The 24,051-nt window shown below is 43.9% G+C and overlaps 1 protein-coding gene and 1 non-coding gene across 4 annotated transcripts in view; both read right to left on the bottom strand.

Annotated features, from left to right (window-relative positions):
• LOC554344 (cytochrome P450 2E1) overlaps positions 1-24,051 on the bottom strand; it is a 40,108-nt gene that overhangs the window by 4,341 nt on the left and 11,716 nt on the right. For 2 of the 3 annotated variants that reach the window (XM_045039856.1, XM_045039855.1), the window contains exons 2-6: positions 6,221-6,434; positions 5,121-5,280; positions 1,936-2,085; positions 1,385-1,545; positions 765-941 (exon numbers count right to left, since the gene is read on the bottom strand). In XM_045039856.1, coding sequence (XP_044895791.1) covers positions 765-941; positions 1,385-1,545; positions 1,936-2,085; positions 5,121-5,280; positions 6,221-6,434 — 862 coding nt within the window. 3 annotated transcript variants of the gene reach the window in all.
• LOC111557151 lies at positions 13,705-13,810 on the bottom strand. Its single transcript, XR_002737010.1, has one exon. It is a non-coding gene; the product is annotated as a U6 spliceosomal RNA (small nuclear RNA).

Here is a 24,051-nt window from a genome sequence, read left to right as displayed (position 1 = left end):
TGGGGAGTAAGGCTCTCCCCTGTGCGGAGCCGTGACCTCCAGCAGCCCAGAGCTGAACTGTGGGGCCTCTGCTAACAACCCAAGAGTCACAGGGGTTGCTCTTGGCCTTCTCCAAGCCCACAGTCAGCACCATTGATTCCCAGGAGGCAGGAAGTCACCAAGAAGCCAGACACCAGGGTGGGGCAGTGAGGACCCCAGTGATAGATCAGCTTCCAGGGAAATCAGTTCCAGAATTCACATGCTGTTCTAGAGCCCCAAGAGATGTCAAAGGAGGGAGGAGAAGCGTCACCATCTCAGTGGGGGGCCTGGAGGGCCGTCAGGTAGGTAATGCTGGCGAGGCCTGGAAACCCTTGAACTCATGTACAATTTGGGGGTTATGTGCTAAGGAGGAGTGTGGAGGTCTTCACACCAAATGAGACACAGTCATCAAAGTCAGAAATGGTTACGAAGCACAGCCTGGAGGGGGCCACAGGAAGGGCCCACGCACGAGCCCCACAGCCACTGATGGCTCTCCCAAGAAACCCCTCTTGCTGGCCAGCACTGCAGACCTCCTATGGTGTTTGAGGCCAGCCAGGCAGGCTGGCCCTATCTCCACACCCGTGGGAGCAGGTGTGGTGGCCATATGAAGCCAGAGTGGAGTAGAGCCAGGAGCACCCATGCCCAGCGGGGGCAGTGTGGGTTGCAGCTGCGTCGCCCCGCCCCCCAGCAGTCTCAGCCCCTAGCAGGGAGCAGAAGAGCTTCCCTACTCGAGGTGTCTGCCGTACCTTCCGCATCTCCAGGAGCAGGCTGTCGGTGAAGTCCCGGGGGCAGTTGGGGTCCAGCGACTCCTCGTGCTCCTTCACTCTTGCTGCAGTATAACTTTTTATTTCATACACATTTTTTATTACTTTTCTATGGTTTCCAGGCAGGTAGCGCATATAGCTTGGGAAAATGTTATATAACTGGGGGGGGGGGGGGGGGAGAGACAGAGACAGAGAGACAGAGAGAGACAGAGAGGGGGAGAGAGAGAGAGAGAGAGAGAGAGAGAGAGTTATCTTACTATTCTTTCTTGCAAATGCAACATGGTTTTGTGTCCTGGGCTAAAAACTTTTCCAACTTGAATTGATGACCGTCAAACTGTGTTTTTTAGAACATTTTGGCTAACAGTAACTTTTTGGTGCCACGACTTCGGGTGTGCGAAGTCACGTGTTAGTGCTGTCCTGTTTTAAAGCGTAATACCGTAGGTGTCCCATGGTCAGCGAGGGGAACTTGGGGCCTCGGGGAGGTCTCCAGAAGCAACATCCAGGCGCAAGCGCCTGGGGCCCCCGCCCATCCCCCAACCCCCCACCTTGTCCTGTGCCAAACTCAGAGGGCAGGTGCAGACTAGGGGGTGGGAGAGCCTCACTTGGAGCCAGTTGGTGCTGAGCAGGTGGAAGTTCTCGTTGAACAGCTTCTGTATCCTCAGCCCGGTTTGGTCCGTGTAGTCAAAGCGCTTGCGGAAGAGGATGTCCGAGATGACGTTGCAGGGGGCGTAGCCCAGAACAAAGGTGGGGTCGAAGGGCTGCCCTGGACCACAGGTGAGCTGTCAGGGACCCTACGCCCCAACCTACCCCCCCCCCCCCCGCCACTAAGGCTTTCCAGCACCTGGGAGCAGTGGCCCTGAACACAGCCCAAACTCTGAAAGCCTTGTGAGAGCTACTGGGGGTCCCCTTCTTTTTGGCGCCCTTGCTCCACCTGAGGTGGAGAGGACCCCTAGCTGCCAGAGGTGCCTGAGGGTAAAGCGACTCTGTCGGGTCAGCGGCTGCTGATGGCTCTGGGGCCCAACCCACCGCCCCAGGCAGTAAGCGCCAGGACCCGGACCTACCCCTCTCCCCCACACACACCACACAGTGCCAGCAAGGACTGGGCCCTGCCCCCCGCCCCAGGCAGTGCACACAAGGACCTGGCCACACGCACCCTGGGTCCCCCTGAAAGCCTCCAGCAGGAAGGGCACCTCCCTCTGGATCTGCTCCTCATTGGCGCGCTTCCCCATGCCATAGTCCCGGAGGATGCTCAGAGACAGGCGCCGGGTGTCCTTCCAGCTCGGCCCATTGTTGAATGTGATTCCTGGGGCAGAGGGGACAAGCACCCAGTCACCGATCACACCCGAAGCAGGGTGACACCCCAAGATGCCCAGCTATGGAGAAGCCTTCCCAGCCTCTCCCGGCTGCTCCTTTCCCCACTGCACTTCCCCTCCGAGGGGCGCCTTTCTTACCATCAGTGTGCCTTCTCCTTCCACTTTGCCTGGGGACCTCCCCAGGGGACACAGAGCCTCAGCTGCACAGCAAGACGAGCCCCCACCCCTTTTCCCTCTGTTCACAAAATTCCCAAGAAGCTGTCCTGTTTCCACTGATTTTTAGCCTCCACACTGCAAATACCTTAACTTGCAGCTTTGTGGCTTCTCAGAAAGTGTCCTCACTAAAACCTGAGCTGTCACTCAGCTCCCAGACTCTGCCCACCATTGGATCTGGGAAGACCTCACTCATGTTCCCCTTGGAGGGAAGAGATCTGAGGAAGGCCAAGGCAAGGTATGTTCTAGAAGGAAGTGTGGCCGCATGGGAGGGACAGGGAGGAGTGAGATGACGAAGCACAGACCAGACTGAGGGTCTCAGTACTACCTTGCAGGGAAGCATGAGGTGGGGAAGGACAGGTGGACTGACAGACAGCATGGCCCCCTACTGGGTGTGGGTGCACAGAGAGTACATGGCACCCAAGACCCTACTTAGACATTAGGGTTAGATTTTGGTTAAAAACACAGCTGGGATGGAGTTTGGGGGTCCTGGGATCAAGTCTGTGCATGCTGAGCTCTCGATCCCTGCTGGACGCTGCGGAGGCTGCTGGGTGGATACCAGGGACACAGCTCAGAGCCCAGAGGGAACTCAGGGCACATGTGACCACACTCCCACGTGTCTGTGGGACCACTGACAGCCTCAGAGGGAGGGCAGCCTCAACCTTCCAGTGGCAGCAGCAGACTCACTGACCCAGGATGCAGGGCAGACAAGTGAGGGGACCAAAGCATGTGTGTTCAGGAGGCCAGAAGACAGAGCTGTGAGCTGGGTCCCCAGTCCTGAGGACCCAGGAAGCTGCAGAGAAAGCAGGAAGAGGGAGTGCCCAGTGGACGGCCCCTCACCTCCTCCCCCCAGCCCTTGGCTCTGACATGGTGACTGAGGAGGGACAGGCAGGGAGGTAGATAACTTTAAAATGGCAGAGAGAGGTGCACCTGGGTGGCTCAGTTGGTTAGGCGACTGCCTTCGGCTCAGGTCATGATCTCACAGTTCGTGAATTCCAGCCCCATGTCAGGCTCTGTGCTGACAGCTCAGAGCATGGAGCCGATTTCAGATTCTGTGGCTCCCCTCTCTCTACCCCTCCCCTGATCACACTCTGTGTCTCTCTGTCTCTCAGTAACAAACAAACATAAAAAAAATTTGTTTTAAATGGTAGAGAGGGACGGAGACAGAGACAAAGACAGAGATAGACAGAAGGAGAGATTCCAGAGGAGCCAAGACTTTGGGGTCCAAAACAGGCTGAAATGGATACAATAACGATTCTCCATCACAGGTTTATAAACATTTACTGAAATGAAAAAAAATTGTTTTTTAATTAACATGCACCTTGTGCTCACTATTATGCTGATAATTAACATTTGCGTTGTTATCCCTGGGGAACCAAATGTATCCCATGTACAGAGCCTGGGCCACGTGGCACATGTGAAAATAGGACTTGGGAGCCCCTATCAGGAGGGGATGAAGCCCCCTTTGAGTATAGCCCATGGAATGGGAAGTGGCCCTGGCCTGGCTGCATTCAGGGACCCATGACTTGGACCAGGGGTGGCAGATAAGGGCTCCCTGGAGCTAGTACAGAGCTCCTTGACCCCATAACTGCTGTTCTCGTGGGGCAGCAAAGCTCCTGTGGTGTTAATGACAAACACTGAGTAGTTAACTTTGCTTTTGACAACCCCAAAGAAGCAAAACCCACAACATCCAAGAGAGAAAGTCAAATGCCACTGATAGTGACAGGGTATGACCTTGGGAATGTATACGGGAATAAGGGGACAGCACCATGAGAACAGCACACACAACAGGAAGCACATCAATTTGAAATTTCTGCATAAAATGGATACAGGTTTTCTAGAAGTTTGTCACCAAAGCTAAGCCAGGAGAAACTAGGGCCTGCAGGGTTTTGTAGGGTAGATGGGACATGGCTTCATTTCTAATCTGCTTTAGAATCTCACTAAAATGACAGTGAGCAAGCAGAAAAGAATGAGCACGTGAGGCCAGGGGGGCAGGCAGGGGCAGGCAGGGAGCTCACAGGGGTGTGAGCAGGTGCCCCCATGAGCTCCAGGATGTCCCAGGAGACACAGGAGGTGGGGATTGGAGTCAACAGTCTGGACATCACTCAGATAAAAACCAGGCAGGTCCCCAGACCCCAACAGGAGGTGACAGCGTGTGTTCTAGATACGGGGAACCCAGGGCGCTGGAGACATGGGCTGCCTAATAAAGAGAGGTGAGGCTGGCAAGACAGGATCATGTGGAGGTCCCTTTGTGAGCTGGGGCTGCAGTCAGCACCCTTCCTGGTCTAAGAACACCCGAGGTGCAGTATCAGAGACCTCCTCATTGGAGAATTCGAACCACAGCTGAGCTAAGCCCCACAGACCAGCAGATTGCTCCGTGGTGTCAGTGCCTCATCTTAGGTGAGGGACCTTGGAGGGTGGAGCCTCGACACCCAGGAGCAGGTGGGGCTGTGAGTGGAGGCTCTCTGGACTGAGGCTACACCCGGGAGGCTACAACGTGTGCAGGAGGAAGGCACAGCTCAACTGCTGGAGGCATTTTCCTTTGTAGCATTTCTCTGCAAGCACACATCTGTCCTGCTCACCAGCGCGTGGGTGCTTGAGGTCCTACCTTTTTTAGAGCAAGTCTGTCATGATAGCTTTCAATGCAGTATGTGCTGAGCACCTGAATTGTCCGAGGGTCTCTTTACCCTTTCTATCTTGTACTATTTACTATGTGGCTGTCATCACTGGTATTTCAGGACCTGAAAGGACCTGAAAGGACCAGTCAGAGCTGGTCCCCCACCATGGGGGTGCTCTGAGAAGTGGGGCTCACCTTTATCCTTGTGTGCCTCAAACGCATAGATTTCTCCTCTGCCAGAAAATTCATTCTTGTAGTCGAGCAGGACTTCCTTCACTGCCTTATAGCCATGCAGAACCACGGTGCGCTGGGAGCCCAGGTACAAGGTGAACACAGGCCCGTACCGCTCTGCCAACTGCAGAGACCAGCAAGCAGATAAGTGAGGCCACTGGGAACTTATGGAAGAAGTCGGACAGGCTTTAAACTGACCCCCGAAATTGTTATTCACCAAGAGGAGACATGAGATCTGGGAAAAGACAGTCTTTGTCCAGCCCAATTTGGAAAGACTCTCCCCATAGAGGCTTTCTTCTGCAGGGAGGGAGGTTCCAGCACACCTAGGCACCTGGACACATGTGCCTGAACACAGTTAACTTGGTGGGCTGACTCCTGCTCCTCCCCTGTGGCCCCTTTGACCACATCTGTGCCATCACCCCTACTGCTATCCCCAGTCTAAGTCCTGGACCCCAGGGTGCTACTGGAGGACCCTGAGCCAGCACTGTCCTGACCTCCACAAGTCCATCCTCCATGGTGCACAAAGCACTGTCAACATCTCCCTATTGCAAACACTACTCCAGCCTGCTCTTGGGCATTCTTTTATGAACTCATGTAACAGATTTAGCAACTCATTCAGTTTTTAGATCTTTAGCTCATTCACTGTTCACAACAACTGTAGGTGGAGGTGCCACACAGGTTGACCACTATTCACCCTGTTGTCTGGCATCTACAGTGCGTACCTGGTGTGAATATATGGCTTCTCCATGCTTTGCAGTGGCAAACAGCAGCAGCAACCCCAGCCACACTGGCCTCACCAAGACATCCAGTGACAGAGCAGTTAACACTGGGCTCAAGCAGAGGCCTCTGGGGATGACCATGGCCAATGCCCACTCAAGGGCTCCACGCCCATGCTGTACCACCAGCTAAATATTTTTAATGTCACTCTTGGAAACTACTGTTCAGTCAGTTCATTCATAACAGGCTTGTATTGAATAGCAACCTGTCTGACAATTAATTGAGTGCACACATATTATGTCTAATCCGTGAATTCTCCTCCCTCAAATCAATGATATTTTTCCTACCTTGGTTAAAGATTTGGGAACATTCTTGAAATCCAACTGGAGAAGATTCCCAATAATGGGCAGTGGGAAAGGGCCAGGGGGTAGTTTCCAGCTGCTGTAGATCTGCTTCCAGACAGAGATAAGCATGAGGGTGGCCATCCACACCAACAGGGCAACTGTGATGCCCAGGGCAGCCATGGTGCCTTTGGGGTCACTACTGACTTGTGAGAATGCTCTGGAAAAAAAACAAAGCTTTTATAACACACCCTCAGGAAGGAGGGTAACCATCCAACCAATGCCACCTTCCTTTTCCTTGGGCTCAAGATATTAATTTATAATTAACTACTGTTGGCCATCATTTCAAAGGCTGATTCCTGTAGCGGTTGCATCCAAGAAGCTCCATCCCAGTACCCACTTTATGATCCCCAGGGTCTGTCAACACTGAATGTTGGCATCTGCACCAAAGTCAGCTGACACAACATCCAGGGGAATATCACCAACCCATAGGTCAGACCATGGACACTGGTTTGGACAGGAGGGTTCACGTTAAGTTTCCACGTGTTGTTTGGGGGCAGGATCTATGTGCTGCATCAATTATGTGCTGTCTCCGTGGCCAAATGCTAGATCTCATAATGCAAGTCTCTGAACATCTGATCAGGTTCGTCGGAGCAGCCTCCAGTAGTACCTGAATCACCAGCAGCAAAACTCATAGGGCTAGAAGAGGGAAATTCAAGAGCTGAATTCCACTCCACTTGGTCAAAGCAACTGGAAAATTCAGAAGAGGAAAAAAGACAGAAAAAGAATTTACCAATTTTGAAACAGTTAATATCTATTATAAAAGTGTATTTTTTGTAGAAAATTAGGGGAAAATTATTCTTTAGAATAATTTTTCTTTAGAATAATTTTTATCAAATTCTAAAAAAAATTACATTAGGCTCACATTAACAACTCAGGCAACAACAGATGTTGGCGAGGATGCAGAGAAAGAGGATCTCTTTTGCATTGCTGGTGGCAATGCAAGCTGGTGCAGCCACTCTGGAAAACAGTATGGAGGTTCCTCAAAACACTAAAAATAGAACTACCCTACCACCCAGCAATTGCACTACTAGGCATTTATCCACTGGATACAGGGTGCTGTTTCGTAGGGACACAGGCACCCCCATGTTTATAGCAGCACTATCAACAATAGCCAAAGTATGGAAAGAGCCCAAATGTCCATCAATGGATGAGTGGATAAAAAAGATGTGGTATATATATACAATGGAGTATTACTCGACAATCAAAATAATGAAATCTTGCCATTTGCAACTACAGGATGGAACTGGAGGGTATTATGCTAAGTGAAATTAGACAAAGACAAAAATCATATGACTTCACTCATATGAGGACTTTAAGAGACAAAACAGATGAACATATAAGAAGGGAAACAAAAATAATATAAAAACAGGGAGGGGGACAAAACAGAAGAGACTCATAAATATGGAGAACAAACTGAGGGTTGCTGGAGGGGTTGTGGGAAGGGGTATGGGCTAAATGGGTAAGGGGCATTAAGGAATCTACTCCTGAAGTCATTGTTTCACTATATGCTAACTAATTTGGATGTAAATCTTAAAAGAAGAAGAAGAAGAAGAAGAAGAAGAAGAAGAAGAAGAAGAAGAAGCAGCAGCAGCAGCAGCAGCAGCAGAAGCAGCAGCAGCAGCAGCAGCAGCTTGGGAAATAAAGGTATCACAAGGAAAAATAAAAAAAATTACATTAGGATTTTTACTGGATTTTTTTCAAATCAATGAATTAACTTGAGCAGATTTTATACTCTTGCAATGTCTTGTCTGTTTATCCATGAACGCCGCAGGGCTCCACTGCTCCTCTGGTCACCATTAGTCCTTCACAGGGAACTTCCACCTGCCTATTGGGGCTGTTTCTAGGCATTTCACTGAGCTTTTGTGCACGCATGTGTGTTTAGAATGAAGAGAATGCTTTTAATTCTGTCTTCTAACTGGAGATATAGGGAAGATCTTAATTGTAATTTTATACTTTTATGTTGGTAATGAATTTTTTGTATAATGGAAAGTAGGATAAAAGATGAAAAAATGAAAACCATCTTCTATACTTTCATTTATATGAAAATGAGGATGTACCTTATATACCTAATTCTAACCCATTTTCTTTCTCTCAAATTATTAGCCATGTGGGCAATCTATTGATCTGTATTTTTTTTTCATTTTTAATGTTTATTTATCTTTGAGAGAGAGAGTGTGTGTGTGTGAGGAAAGGGCAGAGAGAGAGGGAGACACAGAATCCAAAGCAGGCTCCAGGGTCTGAGCTGTCAGTACAGAGCCTAACAGTGGGCTTGAACTCACCAACCATGAGATCATGCCCTGAGCCAAAGTCAGACATCTAACCAACTAAGCCACCCAGGCGCACCTGATTGTTCTGTATTTAGAACCGCAGCCATGTTACTTGTGTTTTACTTGTTAACTCTCCTGTGTTGGGAAAGGGTGTGAGTCTCTGGCAGTGTTTGGGGGGTGGGGTGGTCTTTGTTCCTCTCAGCTGTGCTGTGCCCCTCGAGCTGGAACAGACCAGGCTGGTTGAGTCGTGGACCCTGTGTGGGAACCGACAAGGCTGATCAGACTGTAGACCCTGTGTGGGAACTGACACTGTGGGTTAGATGGTAGACCCTGTGTGAGTTTCACCTGGCCTTGCTATCCCTTCCAAGAGCTAGTGTGGGGGCAGGTGCACCCCTCAGGATGGAAACTGAGCTGTCTGGACCCTCTACCCTCTTAATCTGCCCTAAGGCCCATCTGGGTCAGACACCCACTGAGTTCACATAACATTTCTCCTGTTTGCTTGTCCCACTTGCTGCTGCTGGAGGAGGGGGCAGAGTCAGCTTCCTCTCAGGCTCTCATTCAAGCCGGGGTGAGGACAGGCTGTGTGTGTGGTGGAGCAGGCCTCCTGGCTCCCACTGGCTGAGAACAGCTGTGCCTGGGCATCTTGCCAGGAAGGGAGGCTGAGGGCAGGTGCTGGGAAGTCTGGACCTCACAGGGGTGCAGTTGTGGTTGGGGCCAGGTCCCCCTGCTCTAGGTCGTCAGTCCACTTGGGCTGTTGGCACCCAAACAACATCAACTGTTGGAATTTACATGTCAGGAAACAATATGGAGACACTTTATTGAAGTTAAACAATTGTGTGTAAAGATTAAAAGACCATCTTAGGGGTACCTGGGTGGCTCAGTGGGTTGAGTATCCGACTCTTGATTTCAGCTCAGGACATGAGCTGAAATACCAGTGTTGTGGTATTGAGCCCCATGTTAGGCTCCGCACTGAGTGTGGATCCTGCTTCAGATTCTCTCCTTCTGCCCCTCTCCCCAGTTGCGCTCTCTCTCTCTCTCTAAAATAAAAAAAAGAGAGAGAGAATTTTAATTAGGAAAGTAAAGCATGTTCTTTGTAACATATCCAAGCAATGCAGAATTGGATAAAGCAAAGAGTGAGAGTCTGAGACTCTCGTCACGGAGGTAGCTTTCCTATTTTAAACCCCATTAAGAAAGAAAATTTGCTGCTAATTCTTTCTTGTTGTTTCTGATTTTTGTTATACTTTTTAAATGATTTCTTTTGCATGTATTAATTCTGTGTATCAATCCCATGCATACATTTAAAAGGGAAATGTGAACAAATCTTTTGGGTAAAGTGAACTTTAAACAGCTTCCTGTGTGCTGCCACGGCGTTTCACTCCAGGTGGGAGCCACACCTTCAACACTTCTTGCAGAATTAGAGGCAAGAACGTGAAATAAAGTCCTAGGAAAATAGCCCAGTCTTCTTTTTAAAAAGGCTGTCTGCCTAAAATGAACAACACAAGGAACAACAGATGTTGGCGAGGATGTGGAGAAAGGGGAACCATGTGCACTATTGGTGGGAATGCAAACTGGTGCAGCCACTGTGGAAAATAATGTAGAGGTTCCTCAGAAAGTTTAAGATAGGGTGCCTAGGTGGCCTAGTCGGTTTAGCGTCTGACTTCGGCTCAGGTCATGGTCATGCAGTCTGTGAGGTCTGTGAGTTCGAGCTCCGTGTCGGGCTCTGTGCTGACAGCTCAGAGCCTGGAGCCTGTTTTGGATTCTGTGTCTCCCTCTCTCTCTGCCCCTCCCCCGCTCATGCTCGCTCACTCTCTCTCTCTCTCTCTCTCTCTCTCTCTCTCTCTCTCTGTCAAAAATAAATAAACATTAAAAAAAATTTAAGATAGAACTACTCTGTGATCCAGTAATTTCTTGGTATTTGTCCAAGACATACAAAACACTAATTAAAAGGGATACATGCAGGGGCGCCTGGGTGGCGCAGTCGGTTAAGCGTCGGACTTCAGCCAGGTCACGATCTCGCGGTCCGTGAGTTCGAGCCCCGCGTCAGGCTCTGGGCTGATGGCTCAGAGCCTGGAGCCTGTTTCCGATCCTGTCTCCCCCTCTCTCTCTGCCCCTCCCCCATTCATGCTCTGTCTCTCTCTGTCCCAAAAATAAATAAACGTTGAAAAAAAATTAAAAAAAAAAAAAAGGGATACATGCACCCCTATGTTTATAGCAGCGTTATCTACAATAGCCAAGAAAAGTAGGCAGCCCAATGTCCACTGATAGATGAAAGAAGATGTGATATATAATGGAACACTATTCATCCACGAAAAAGAATGAAATCTTGCCATTTACAATGACATGGGTGGAACTGAAGACTATTATGCGAAGCAAAAGAAGTCAGTCAGAGAAAGACAAATACCCTATAATTTCACTCATATGTGGAATTTAAGAAACAAAACAAATGGGCAAAGGGAAAAAGAGACAGAGAGACAAACCAAGAAACACTCTCAACTATAGAGAACACACTGCTGGTCACCAGAAAGGAGGTGGATTGGAGGTAGGGGCAATAGGTGATGGGGATTAAGAAGTGTACCTGTCATGAGGAGCATGGGATGATGTATGGAAGTGTTCAGTCACTACATTATACACCTGAAACTAATATTACACTGTATCTAACTACAGTGGAATAAATAAATAAATAAATAAATAAATAAATAAATAAATAAATAAATAAATAAGGCTTCCTGCAATGCTCTTAATGGCACACAGGAAAATGTTATGCAGGAAAACTGTGAATGTTGACAGCCCAGATGGAAGATGTGCTTTAGAAGAGTTGCACTTGAATGACTTCTCCTGGGTGCAAACCTCTTGTTAGGAGGACAATTTGCAAATATTCTCTCCCATTCTGTGGGCTGTCTTTTTACTTCCTGGTAATGTCCTCAGAGCACAGAATTGGACTTGATGAAGTCCAATTAATCTATTTTCCTCTTTTGTTATTTGTGCTTTTGGTCTGTATCTAAGAAACCACATTCCAAATCTAAGGTTGCAAAGGTTTACTGTCAGGGTTTCTTTGAAGTCTCTGATCTACTTTGAGATAAGTTTTCTCATGGTATTAAATAGGCGTGGAACTTCATTCTTTTGCATATGGACCTCCTGTTGCCCCAGCACCACTTGTTGAAAAGACTATTTCGGCAATGGAGAGAGCTCTGAGAGTGCCAACTGTCTTGTCAAAAATCAATTGGCCATAGATGTAAGGGTTTATTCCTGAAATCTGAATTCTATTCCACTGGTCTATGTGTCTGCTCTTACACAACTGCTACACTGTCTTGATTACTGCAGTTTTGCAGTAAGTTTTTGGGTCAGGAAGTGAGTTCTACAAATTAGTTCTTCTTTTCAAAGATGTTTTTAGCTATTCTGAGTCCCTTGTGTTTCCATATGAATTTCCAGCTTGTCAATTTTGGCAAAAAGACACTGAGATTTTGGTAGGAATTGAAATAAATCTGTACATCAATTTGGGGAAGATTGCCATCTGTATTGGTTTTCTGGGGCCACTGTAACAAAGCCCACAGACTGGGCAGTGTAGCAATAGAACTTTATTTCTCACAGTTCCGGAGGCTACAAGTCCAAGACCATGATGTCTGTAAGCTATTTTCTTTTGAGGTGTTTCTCCTTGGCTTGAAGACAGCTGTACTCTCACTGCCCCTTCACATGGCCTTTCCTCTGTGCACAGGCAACCTGGGGTCTCTCTGTGTGTCCTAATCCCCTCCTATGAGGACAGCAGTCACACTGGAGTAGAACCCACACTAATGGCCTCATTTTAGCTTAATTACCTCTATCTCCAAACACAGTCACCATCTGAGGTTCTGGGAGCTAGGATGTCAGCATATGAACTGGGGTGGGGGGGACATAATTCAGCCCATAACCCCATCTTAACAATATGAAGTCTCTGATCCATGAAGATGGAATGTCTTTCCATTTATTTAGATGTTCATCAGTTTCTTTCAGTGATGTTTTCTAGTTTTCTGTGTCAGGTTCTAGACCTCTTTTTTTTTTTACATTTGTTTCTAAGTATTTGGGTTTGATGCTACTGTGAATTATTTTCTTTATTTCACTTGTGTATAGCTCATTGGCATCATAGAGAAACACAAGTGAATTTTGTGTGCTGACCTTGCACCCTACAATCTTGCTGAACTCATTTATTAGTTCTAATAGTTTTTTGTAAATTCTTAGGATTCCACATATAAGATCATGTCATCTATGAATAGACTTAGTTTTACTTATTCCGTTACAATGGGAATGCCTTTCATTTCTTTTTCTTATCTAATTGCCCCTCCTGTACTATGTTGAATAGATGTGGTGAAAGGGATATTCTTGTCTTGTTCCTGGTCTTAGGGAGAAGCATTCAGTCTTTCCTGTTGGGTGTGGTGTTAGCTGTGAGTTTTTTGTAGATGTTTTTTAACAGCTTCAGAAAGTTCCCATAAATTCTTTGTTTAGAGTTGTTATTATGAACAGGTGTTGAATTTTGTCAAAAGCTATTTCTGTATCTATTGAGATGATCAATGAGCTTTGTCTTTTATTAATATTGTGCATTACATTGATTCATTTTTATATGTTAAGCCAACCTAGCATTCCTGGGATAAACCCTACTTGGTTATAGCATATAATTTTTTAATGTATTACTGTATTTGGTTAGCTAGTATTTTGTTGAGGATTTTTGAGTGTATATTCATAAGAGATAAAGGGTCTGTACATTTTTCTTGCGACATCTGTATCTGGCTCTGGTATTAGGGTAACACAGGCCTCATAATATGAACTGGGAAGTGTTTGTGAAGTATTGGTTTTAATTTTCCTTTAACCATTTAGAATTCACCTTTGAAAACATGTGGCCTGGGATTTTCTTTTTTGGAAGTTTGTTTTATTATTAATTTAATCTCCTTACTTGTTACAGGTACATTCAGATTTTCTATTTCTTTTCAAGTCTGTTTTGGTAGTTTGTCCAGAATTTGTCCATTTCTTGTAGTTTGTCTAATTTGTTGGTGTACAATTGTTATAGTATCCCCATATGATCATTTCTATTTCTGTAAGGTCATTAGTGATATTTCTGCTTTCATTCCTGATTTTAGTAACTTGAATCATGTCTTTTTTTTTTCCTGGTCATTCTACCTATATCAATGTTTTTAAAATATGGAGCACTTCATGAATTTGCATATCACCCTCTGCAGGGGCCTTGCTAATCTTCTCTGTGTCATTCCAATATTAGTATATATGCTGCCAAAATGAGCATTACCTATATCAAGTTTTACTAAGGGTGGATGGGGGTGGGGTAGAGGGGAAAGTGGGTGATGATCAGGGAGGAGGGCACTTGTTGGGATGAGCACTGGGTGTTGTATGGAAGCCAATTTGACAATAAATTATATTAAACAAACAAACAAATAAATAGATACATACATAAAATGTTTTCAAAGTATCAACTTTTGGTTTAAAATTCTTTCTCTATTGTTTTTCTTTGTCTGTTTTATGGATTTTTGCTCTATTCTTTATTATATTTTCCTTCTGCTTGCTTTGGGCTTAATTTGCTGTTGTTTTTCCATTTTATTAAAGTGGAAGTTGGGTTGTTGATTTGAGATCTTTATTCTCTTTTGATATAGGCACTTACAGGTCCAAGCTTTCCTCTAAGAAGTGAGTAGCTGTATCTCACGTGTTTTCATTCTCATTTACTAGAAAGTATTTTGCAATTTGCTTTGTGATTTCTTCTTTGCCTCACTGGTGATTTAGAGGTGTAATGTTTAGGAGCCCCTGACTGTCTCAGTCAGTTGAGCACTGGACTCCTGATTTCAAATCAGGTCATGCTCTCACAGTCATGAGATCAAGCCCCACTTTGGGCTCCAACATGGGGCTGGATCTCTCTGCCCCTCCCCCATTTGTATGCTCATGTCCATTCTCCCTCTCTCTCTCTCTCTCTCAAAATAAATAAACATATATAAAAAAGAAGTGTATTGTTTAATTTCCACATACTTTTGACTTTCCAAAATTAAATTTCATTCTATTGTGGTGAGAGAACATACTTTGTGATTTCAATCCTTTTACTTTTTTGGAGACCATATGTCACAACCTAACATATGGTCCAGCCTTGAGAGTGATCCATGTGTACTTGAGAAGAATGTGTACCCTGCTGCTGTTGGGTGAACTCTTATATAGCTGACTGATAGATTTAATGGGTTTCAGTGTTGTTCAAGTCTTTTATTTCCTTGTTGATATTCTGCCTAGTTATTCTACACACTAATGAAAGGGGAAGATTAAACACTCTACCTAGTATTGTTAAATTACTTCTTTTGCCCTCCAATTCTCTAAGTTTTTTATTAATCTAAATTTTGAGGCTCTGTTGATAGGTACCTTATATTTATAATTGTTAGGTCTTTCTGATGGATTATTTTGCCATAACAAAATCCTTTTTGTGTCTATCACAAATTCTTGTTGTAAGGCCTATTTTGTTTGATATTACTATAGCCACTCCAACCCTTCTTGGTCACTATTTGCATGTCATCTTTTTCTTTCAAACTTTTTGGATCTTTGAATCTAAAGTATGTCTCATATAGGGGTGCCTGGGTGGCTCAGTCATATAAGCATCCAACTCTTGTTTTTGGCTTAGGTCATGACCTCACGGTTTGTGAGTTTGAGCCCCTCATCCGGCTCTGTGCTGACAGTGCAGAGCTTGCTTGGTAATCTCTCTCTCCCTTTCACTCTGCCCCTCCCCTGTTCACACACACACACACACACTCTCTCAAAATAAATAAACTTCAAAAAAATTAAATTTCTAAAAAAACATAAAATAAAGTATGTGTCTTATAGATAAATGTAAGATGGCCATTTTGAAAAATCCATTATGACAATCTCTGCCTTTGAGTGGAGTGTGTAGTTCATTTATATTTAATATCATCACTGATATGGTAGGATTTACATCTGTTATTTTGTTATTAGTTTTCTGTGTGTCCTATGTCTTTTTTGGTTCTCTCTTCCTCTATTATTTTCTGTGGGTGTGTTAAATCGATATTTTCAAGTTTAATACTTTAATTTCATTTTTACTTATATATTCATATAAATTATATTAAATTATAATATATTTATGTAATATAATACATTATTTTATAATTATGTTAAGTGTAGTATTATACTATGCTATGGGTTATTTTCTTTAAAATTTTTTTTTCAACGTTTATTTATTTTTGGGACAGAGAGAGACAGAGCATGAACGGGGAGGGGCAGAGATTGAGGGAGACACAGAATCGGAAACAGGCTCCAGGCTCGGAGCCATCAGCCCAGAGCCCAACGCGGGCTCGAACTCACGGACCGCGAGATCGTGACCTGGCTGAAGTCGGACGCTTAACCGACTGCGCCACCCAGGCGCCCCTAGGCAGTTGTCTTTTAAATCAGGTAGAAGAGTTACAAGTGAAAATACATTTATGCTGCCTTTCCTGTTCATCTATGTGGTTACTTTTACTGTTGCTCTCTATTTTGTCACATGGAATGAATTACTGTCTAGTGTCCTTTCATTTTATCCTGAAGGATGCCCATTAGTATTTCTTGTAAGACAGGCCTGCTAGTGATGAATTGTTTCAATTTTTTGTGTATCTGAGAATGTCTCAATCTCTCCTTTTTTTAAGAATTGCTTTTCTGTATATAGAACTCTTAATTGTCAGTATTTTTCTTTATGCATTTTGAATATATCATCTCACTGCCTTCTAGCCTCTATGGTGTCTGATGAGAAGTCAACTGTTATTTTTATTGAAGACTGTCCATATATAGGGACTCCCTTTTCTCTTGGTGTTTCAAGGTTTCCCCCTTTGTCTTTGTCTTCTAACAGTTTGAATATGAGTATCTGGGTGTGGTCCTCCTTAAGTTTATTTAAACTTGGAGTTTGTTAAGCTTCTTGAATATGTAGATGAATATTTTTCATGAAATTTGGGAGTTTTCAGCTACTTCTTCTTCCAATAGTTTTCTTGTTCCTTTATTTTTTCTCTACTTCTGGGATGTCCATCATGCATATATAGATATCTTGATGCTGTCCCATAGGTCTCTGACGTTATGTTTATTCTTGATTTTGACAAATTTTCCTTGTTCCTCATTGTTTTTATAGAGAAGCAGATTTGGAGGTTCTTACTCTACCATTCCTATCCCCTTTGTCAGACGTATTTAGGAGTTTTCCAAGAAACTGCCAGGAAACCTGAAATTGTTTTCTTACTCATTAGAACATGGGCACACCTATCTGCAAGAGAGATTTGAAAGTATTTACTTTTTCCAGACTTTATAAATAGATATGTGCAAAGAAGGAAGTAATTGGGAATAGATGTTAGATTATCAATTAATAGTATGTGCAACACGAGGGGGTTAAAACTTTTCTGTGTAGAAATCTGGAAGGCCAGAAAGGAGTGGCAGGAAGTATTCAATGTGCAGAACGGAAAAAATATGCAGCCAAGAATTATTCTCCCAGCAAGACTGTCATTCAGAATAGAAGAGATAAAGAGTTTCCCAGACAAATAAAATCTAAAAGAGTTTGTGACCGCTAAACCACCCTGCAAGAACTTTTAAGGGGGGACACTTTGAGTGGAAGAAGAAAATACCAAAGCAACAAAGACTAGAAAGGACAAGAAAACATCGCCAGAAACACTAACTCTATAGACTACACAATGGCAATAAATTCATACTTTTCAATAATCACTCTGAATGTCAATGAACTAAGTGCTCCGATGAAAAGACATAGGATATCATAACAAATTAAAAAAAAACAAGCTCTCTCTATATGCTGGCTACAAGAGACTCATTTTAGACCTAAACATGCTTGCAGATTGAAAGTAGGAGGATGGATCTATAACCAGCAAAGAAACTGAGTCAGTAATCAAAAATTTCCCAACAAATAAGAGTTCTGGGCCAGACTCCTTCCCATGGGAATTCTACCAGACATTCAAAGAGTTAAGACCTATTATTCTCAAACTGTTCCAAAAAATAGAGATGGAAGGAAAACTTCCAAACTCATTCTATGAAGCCAGAATTACCTTGATTCCAAAACAAAACAAAGACCCCTCTAAAAAGGAGAATTACAGGCCAATATCTCTGAGGAACATGGATGCAAAAATTCTCAACAAGATACTAGCAAATCAGATCCATCGGTACATTAAAAGAATTATTCACCATGATCAAGTGGGATTAATTCCTGGGCTGCAGGCGTGGTTCAATACCTCCAAATCAATCAACGTGATACATCACATTAATAAAAGAAAGGATAAGAGCCATATGATCCTATCAATAGATGTAGAAAAAGCATTTGCAAAATAAAGCACATTTCTTGATAAACTCCCCCAAGAAAGTAGGGATAAAAGGAACATATGTCAACATCATGAAAGCCATATAGTAAAGACCCACAGCTAATATCAGCTTCAATGGGGGAAATACTGAGATATTTTCCCCCTAAGGTCAGGACCACGACAGGGATGTCCACTTTCACTACTGTTGTTCAACACAACAGGCCAGGAAATCCTGGGCTCAGCAATCAGAAAACAAAAAGAAATAAATAGCATGCAAACTGGCAAAAAAGAAGTCAAACTTTCACTCTTTGCAGATGACATGATACTCCACATGGAAAACCCAAAAGACTCCAACAAAAAATTGCTAGAACTGATACGTGAGTTCATCAAAGTCGCAGAATATAAAATCAATGCACAGAAATCAGTTGCATTTCTATACACCAATAATGAAGCAGCCGAAAGAGAAACCAAGGGGTTGATCCCATTTACAGTTGCACAAAAAACCATCAGATACCTAGAAATAAACCAAACCAAAGAAGTCATAGATCTGTATGCTGAAAACTATAGAAAACTTATGAAAGAAATTGAAGAAGATGCAAAAAACTGGAAAAACATTCCATGTTCATGGGTTGGAAGAACAAATACTATTAAAATGTCGATACTGCCCAAGGCAATCTACACATTCAATGCAATCCCTGTCTAAACAATACCAGCATTCTTCACAGAGCTAGAACAAACAATCCAAAAATTGGTATGGGACCAGAAAATATCCCAAGTAGCAAAAATAATGTTGAAAAAGAAAACCAAAGCTGGGGGCATCACAATTCCAGACTTCAAGATGTATTACAAACTGTAATCATCAAGACAGTATGGTACTGGCACAAAAACAGATACATGGATCAAGGAACAGAATAGAGAACCCAGAAATGGACACACAAATGTATGACCAACCAAACTTTGACAAATCAGGAAAGAGTATGCAATGGTGGGGTGGGGGGGAAGCAGTCTCTTCAGCAAATGGTGCTGGAAAAACTGGACACCAACACGCAGAAGAATGAAACTGGACCACTTGCTTACACCATACACAAAAATAAATTCAAAATGGATGAAAGACCTAAATGTGAGACAGGAAACCATCAAAATCCTAGAGGAGAACACAGACAGCAACCTATTTGAACTTGTCCACAGCAACTTCCTACTAGATATGTCTCCAGAGGCAAGGGAAATAAAAGCAAGCATGAACTACTGGGACCTCACCAAGGTAAAATATTCTGCACAGCAAAGGAGACAATCAAAAAACTAAAAAGCACCGAGAGAATAGGAAAAGATATTTGGAAATGACACATCAGATAAAGGGCTAGTATCCAAAATCTATAAATAACTTATCAAACTCAACATCCTCCCCCCAAAAAAATCCAGTGAAGAAGTAGGCAGAAGACATGAATAGACACTTTTCCAAGAAAGATATCCAGATGGCCAAGAGACACATGAAAAGATACTTAACATCACTCATTATCAGAGAAATACAAATCACAACTACAATTAAATGCTACCTCATACGTGTCAGAATATCTAAAATTAACAATTCAGGAAATAACAGATTTGCAAGGACGCAGAGAAAGAGGAACCCTCTTGCACTGCTGGTGGGAATGCAAATTGATGCAGCTACTCTGGAAAACAGTATGGAGGTTCCCCCAAAAATGAAAAATAGAACTACCCTATGATCCAGAAATTGCACTACTAGGTATTTATCCAAAGGATACAAAACATCTGATTTGAAGGTATACATGCACCCCCAATGTTTTAGCAGTGCTACCAACAATTCCCAAATTATGGAAAGAGCCTAAATGTCCATCAACTGATGAATGGATAAAGAAGTTGTGGCTTATATACACAATGGAATACTACATGGTAATGAGAAAGAATGAAATATGGCCTTTTGTAGAAACGTGGATGGAACTGGAGAGTTATGCTAAGTGAAATAAGTCTTATTTTTGAATGTGTAATTTAAAACCTCTCTTAAAAAAAGTCTCTGTGACCTTGTCATTACTAAGCAAAGGATGTTAACTTCTCCTACTATAATCATGTTTCATTAAATTTTCCTTTATTTAAAAAAGTTTACTTTGACATATTTGTTTTGTTTTGTTTGTTTGTTTTTTGTAACGTTCATTCATCTTTGAGAGACAGAGAGAGACAGAGCATGAGCAGGGAAGGGGCAGAGAGAGGGAGGCACAGAATCTGAATCAGGCTCCAGGCTCTGAGCTGTCAGCACAGAGCCTGACACAGGGCCTGAACTCACAAACTGCGAGATCATAACCTGAGCCAAAGTCAGACACTCAACCGACTGAGCCACCCAGGTGCCCCTACTTTGACATATTTAATGCACATTAAGACTTGACAATTTATCTTCTAACAAATTGTGCCTCTTAGCAGCACAAACACTTTTTTGTCCCTTCGGTAACCACCGCATCCTGGGTTTTCCTCTGCGCATTCCAGCATTTGAAGTATCTCTGTGTCATTTTGTTCTTGATGAAAGCCTGGGATATATTCTACATCTTGACACAATCTAAAAGGCTTTTTTTCCTTTTAACAGGAGAACTGACATCGTATTTATCATGATTGCTGGTAAATGTGGCACCATGAGGTATTGGCCCTTTCCCTACTGTTTGCTGGGTTGGTCACATTTAGCTTGATCCTGATCTCCCCTGACACTTTGGCATGTCCATGTCCTGTTGTTGTTGTTCTCGTGGTCACCCTTAAGTCCAAAAGTACATTTGGATGTATAGTTACTGATAAACTTCAAAAATCAATATCTTTTTTTTTTAATTTTTTTTCAACGTTTATTTATTTTTGGGACAGAGAGAGACAGAGCATGAACGGGGGAGGGGCAGAGAGAGAGGGAGACACAGAATCAGAAACAGGCTCCAGGCTCTGAGCCATCAGCCCAGAGCCTGACGCGGGGCTCGAACTCATGGACCGCGAGATCATGACCTGGCTGAAGTCGGATGCTTAACTGACTGCGCCACCCAGGCGCCCCAAAAATCAATCTTTTCTTCTGATCCGAAAGAGACCTTTAGCATACTTCTACCTCCATGCAATACACCACCACCCCAACTCTCAGGAATTTTAGTTTCAGAATATTAGTTTTAAATTTGTTCAAATACATTTTCTTCTATTTTATAAGTTAAATTTTAGCAATTGCATTCATATTTATAGCCACCTTATCAAGTGATTATTTGCCCTCAAATATGTGCTTCACTAGTCTGTTCACCTGTTACTTCAACATCATATCTTCCATCTTGGATCTCTTCTCCTGGACATGCAAAAATCTCCTACAGTCAGCCAGATTTAATGCAGAGAGGATGGACTACATGAGGGGACACTTTGACTATCCACTGAGCCCTCCTTCTCAAGATGCCTGTCAGGCCATTGCTCCTTGACTGCCTTCCATTGAGTCATTCTCTTTAGTAGCAGATCATGGGGGAAAAAACACCTTCTGTCCGGCTGACTCGGTGTCCTGATTTTTTTCTTCCTTCACACTCACAGGAAAGAAGTAAACCATCTCAGAAGTTCTTTAGGGCAACTCAGTGGCCATAAATCCTTAGACCATAGAGGGAAAGGGAGAAGAATATCACTTCTCTGGGCAGCATAAAGGCAGTGGATATGCAGGAAGGGAATGGAGTAGGAATGGAGTTGAAAATGTTCTCAGAAGAGTTGATTTAAAAAATCTCTCCTGAAGGGGCACCTGGCTGACTCTGTCAGTGGAGCATGTGACTCTTGATCTTAGGGTTGTAAATTCAAGCCCAACATTGGGCGGAGAGATTACTTAAAAAAAATTGTTAATCTTAAAAAAATAAAAGAAATCTCTACTGGAAATTTCCTCTTATTTTGTAGGGTAAAAGGGTTGAGAACACCAAAATAAAAATTAGGGCAGCTAAGTATGTAATGTCTAATGAACTCTTGATTAGAAATAATGACCTTCACAAAAGCCAAAATCTTCTCCAAGTACACAAAAGCAGAGAACACACAACATCACAGGTCAAGTGTGTGACTCAAAGCCATTATTATTTCCATGTTGATTTTCTGCTTAGAAGATCCGTCCTCTTAAAGCAATGGTTCCCTACTTTTGTTACATTATTATCAATGAGTTTATTTATGTTTGTGAATAATTGGTTTATATATTTAAGTGCTTTCAAGTTTGGGATATAAATATTTACAATTTTCTTAGATCTTGATGGAGTGACCCCTTTATTATGATATAGTAGACTTCTTATCCCTTGGTACAGTTGTTGGTTTAAAGTCTAGTTTGTCTGGATGCATGGCCCGGGAAGATGGCAGCATAGGAGGACGCTGGGCTCACCGTGTCCTGCTGATCACTTCTATTCCATCCACATCTTCCTAATTTACCCAGAAAACCACCAGAAGACTAGCAGAATGGACTCTCCAGAGACAAGTGTAGATGACAGGCCCATGGAAGAGGGTAGGAAGGGCGGAGAGGTGATGTGCGCTACATGGACTGGCAGGAGGGAGCCAGGGCGGTGGAGGGGCAGCCAGCCCACCCGGCAAAGCAGAGCCCCCGAGTCTGGCTTGCAAAAGCAGAGGGGCTAGATGGAGTGTGTTCTGACAGCCAGCGAGACTTAACATCTGGAATGTTATAAGTCAACAGCTCTGCTCAGAGAGCAGGAGGGCTAAAGGACAATGGGAGGGAGAGTTGTTGAGCGCCGGAGGACAGACCTCAGCTTGGTGGGGAACAAAGGCGCTGAGAAGCGCCATCTCCCTCGCCCATCCCCCAGCCAAAATCCCAAAGGGAACCAGTTCCGTCAGGACCTTACTTGCACCGGGCAAACACCCAATGCTGTGCTTGCTTCTGCGGATCCATCCCTCCAATGGGTCTGCCTCCCTCCTGATGCTGCAGGGCCCCTCCCAAAGCGGACCACCGAAGGCAAAGCGAGTTGAGTCTGCCCCTCCTTCCCCTGTGCACCTTGCGGATCCACCCCGGCTAATACGCCAGATCCCATCAAAGCAGCACCATATGCCTGGCAGTGTGCAAATAGCCCAGACAGAGGCCACCCCACTCCACAGTGAGTCCTGCCCTGGGAGAGGGGAAGATAAGGTACCCACCAATCTGACTGTGGCCCCAGTGGTGGGCTGGGAGCAGATGTCATGTCTGACTGCAGCCACGCCCACCAACGCAAGTTACTCCAGACAGCACAGTGGAAGAGCCCTGCAGTTCCCCACCACTCCAGGGACTATCCAAAATGACGAAACAAAAGAATTCTCCTCAAAAGAAACTCCAGGAAGTAGCGACAGCTAATAAACTGATCAAAAACGATTTAAGCAATATAGGAGAAAATGAATTTAAAATAATAGTCATAAAATTAATCACTGGGCTTGAAAAAAGTATAGAGGACAGCAGATAATCTATTACTACAGAGATCAAGGGACTAAGAAACAGTCAGGAGGAGCTAAAAACATGCTATAAATGAGCTGCAAAATAAAATGGAGGCGATCACAGCTCGGATTGAAGAGGCAGAGGAGAGAATAGGTGAATTAGAAGATAAAATTATGGAAAAAGAAGCTGAGAAAAAGAGAGACAAAAAAATCCAGGAGTATGAGGGGAAAATTAGAGAACTAAGTGACATAATTAAAGTAAATAATATACGCATAACTGGGATTCCAGAGGAGGAAGAGAGAGGGAAAGGTGCTGAAGGTGTACTTGAAGAAATCATAGCTGAGAACTTCCCTGAACTGCGGAAGGAAAAAGGCATTGAAATCCAAGAGGCACAGAGAACTCCCTTCAGACGTAACTTGAATCCATCTTCTGCACGACATATCATAGTCAAACTGGCAAAATACAAGGATAAAGAGAGAATTCTGAAAGCAGCTAGGAATAAACATGCTCTAACATATAAAGGGAGACTGATAAGACTCGTGACGGATCTGTCTACCGAAACGTTGCAGGCCAGAAAGGAATGGCAGGAAATCTTCAATGTGATGAACAGAAAAAAAATGCAGCCGAGAATCCTTTATCCAGCAAGTCTGTCATTTAAAATAGAAGGAGAGATAAAGGTCTTCCCAAACAAACAAAAACTGAAGGAATTCATCACCACTAAACGAGCCGTACAAGAGATCCTAACGGGGATCCTGTGAGACAAAGTACAAGAGACATCACTGCAAGCATGAAACCTACAGACATCACAATGACTCTAAACCCGTATGTTTCTAT

Source organism: Felis catus, chromosome D2 (assembly GCF_018350175.1).
Source record: "Felis catus isolate Fca126 chromosome D2, F.catus_Fca126_mat1.0, whole genome shotgun sequence".
In the NCBI taxonomy this organism is placed as follows: Eukaryota; Metazoa; Chordata; class Mammalia; order Carnivora; family Felidae; genus Felis; species Felis catus.
The sequence above is the reverse complement of the archived record's forward strand: the minus strand, read 5'-3'. Positions and strand labels throughout refer to the sequence as shown.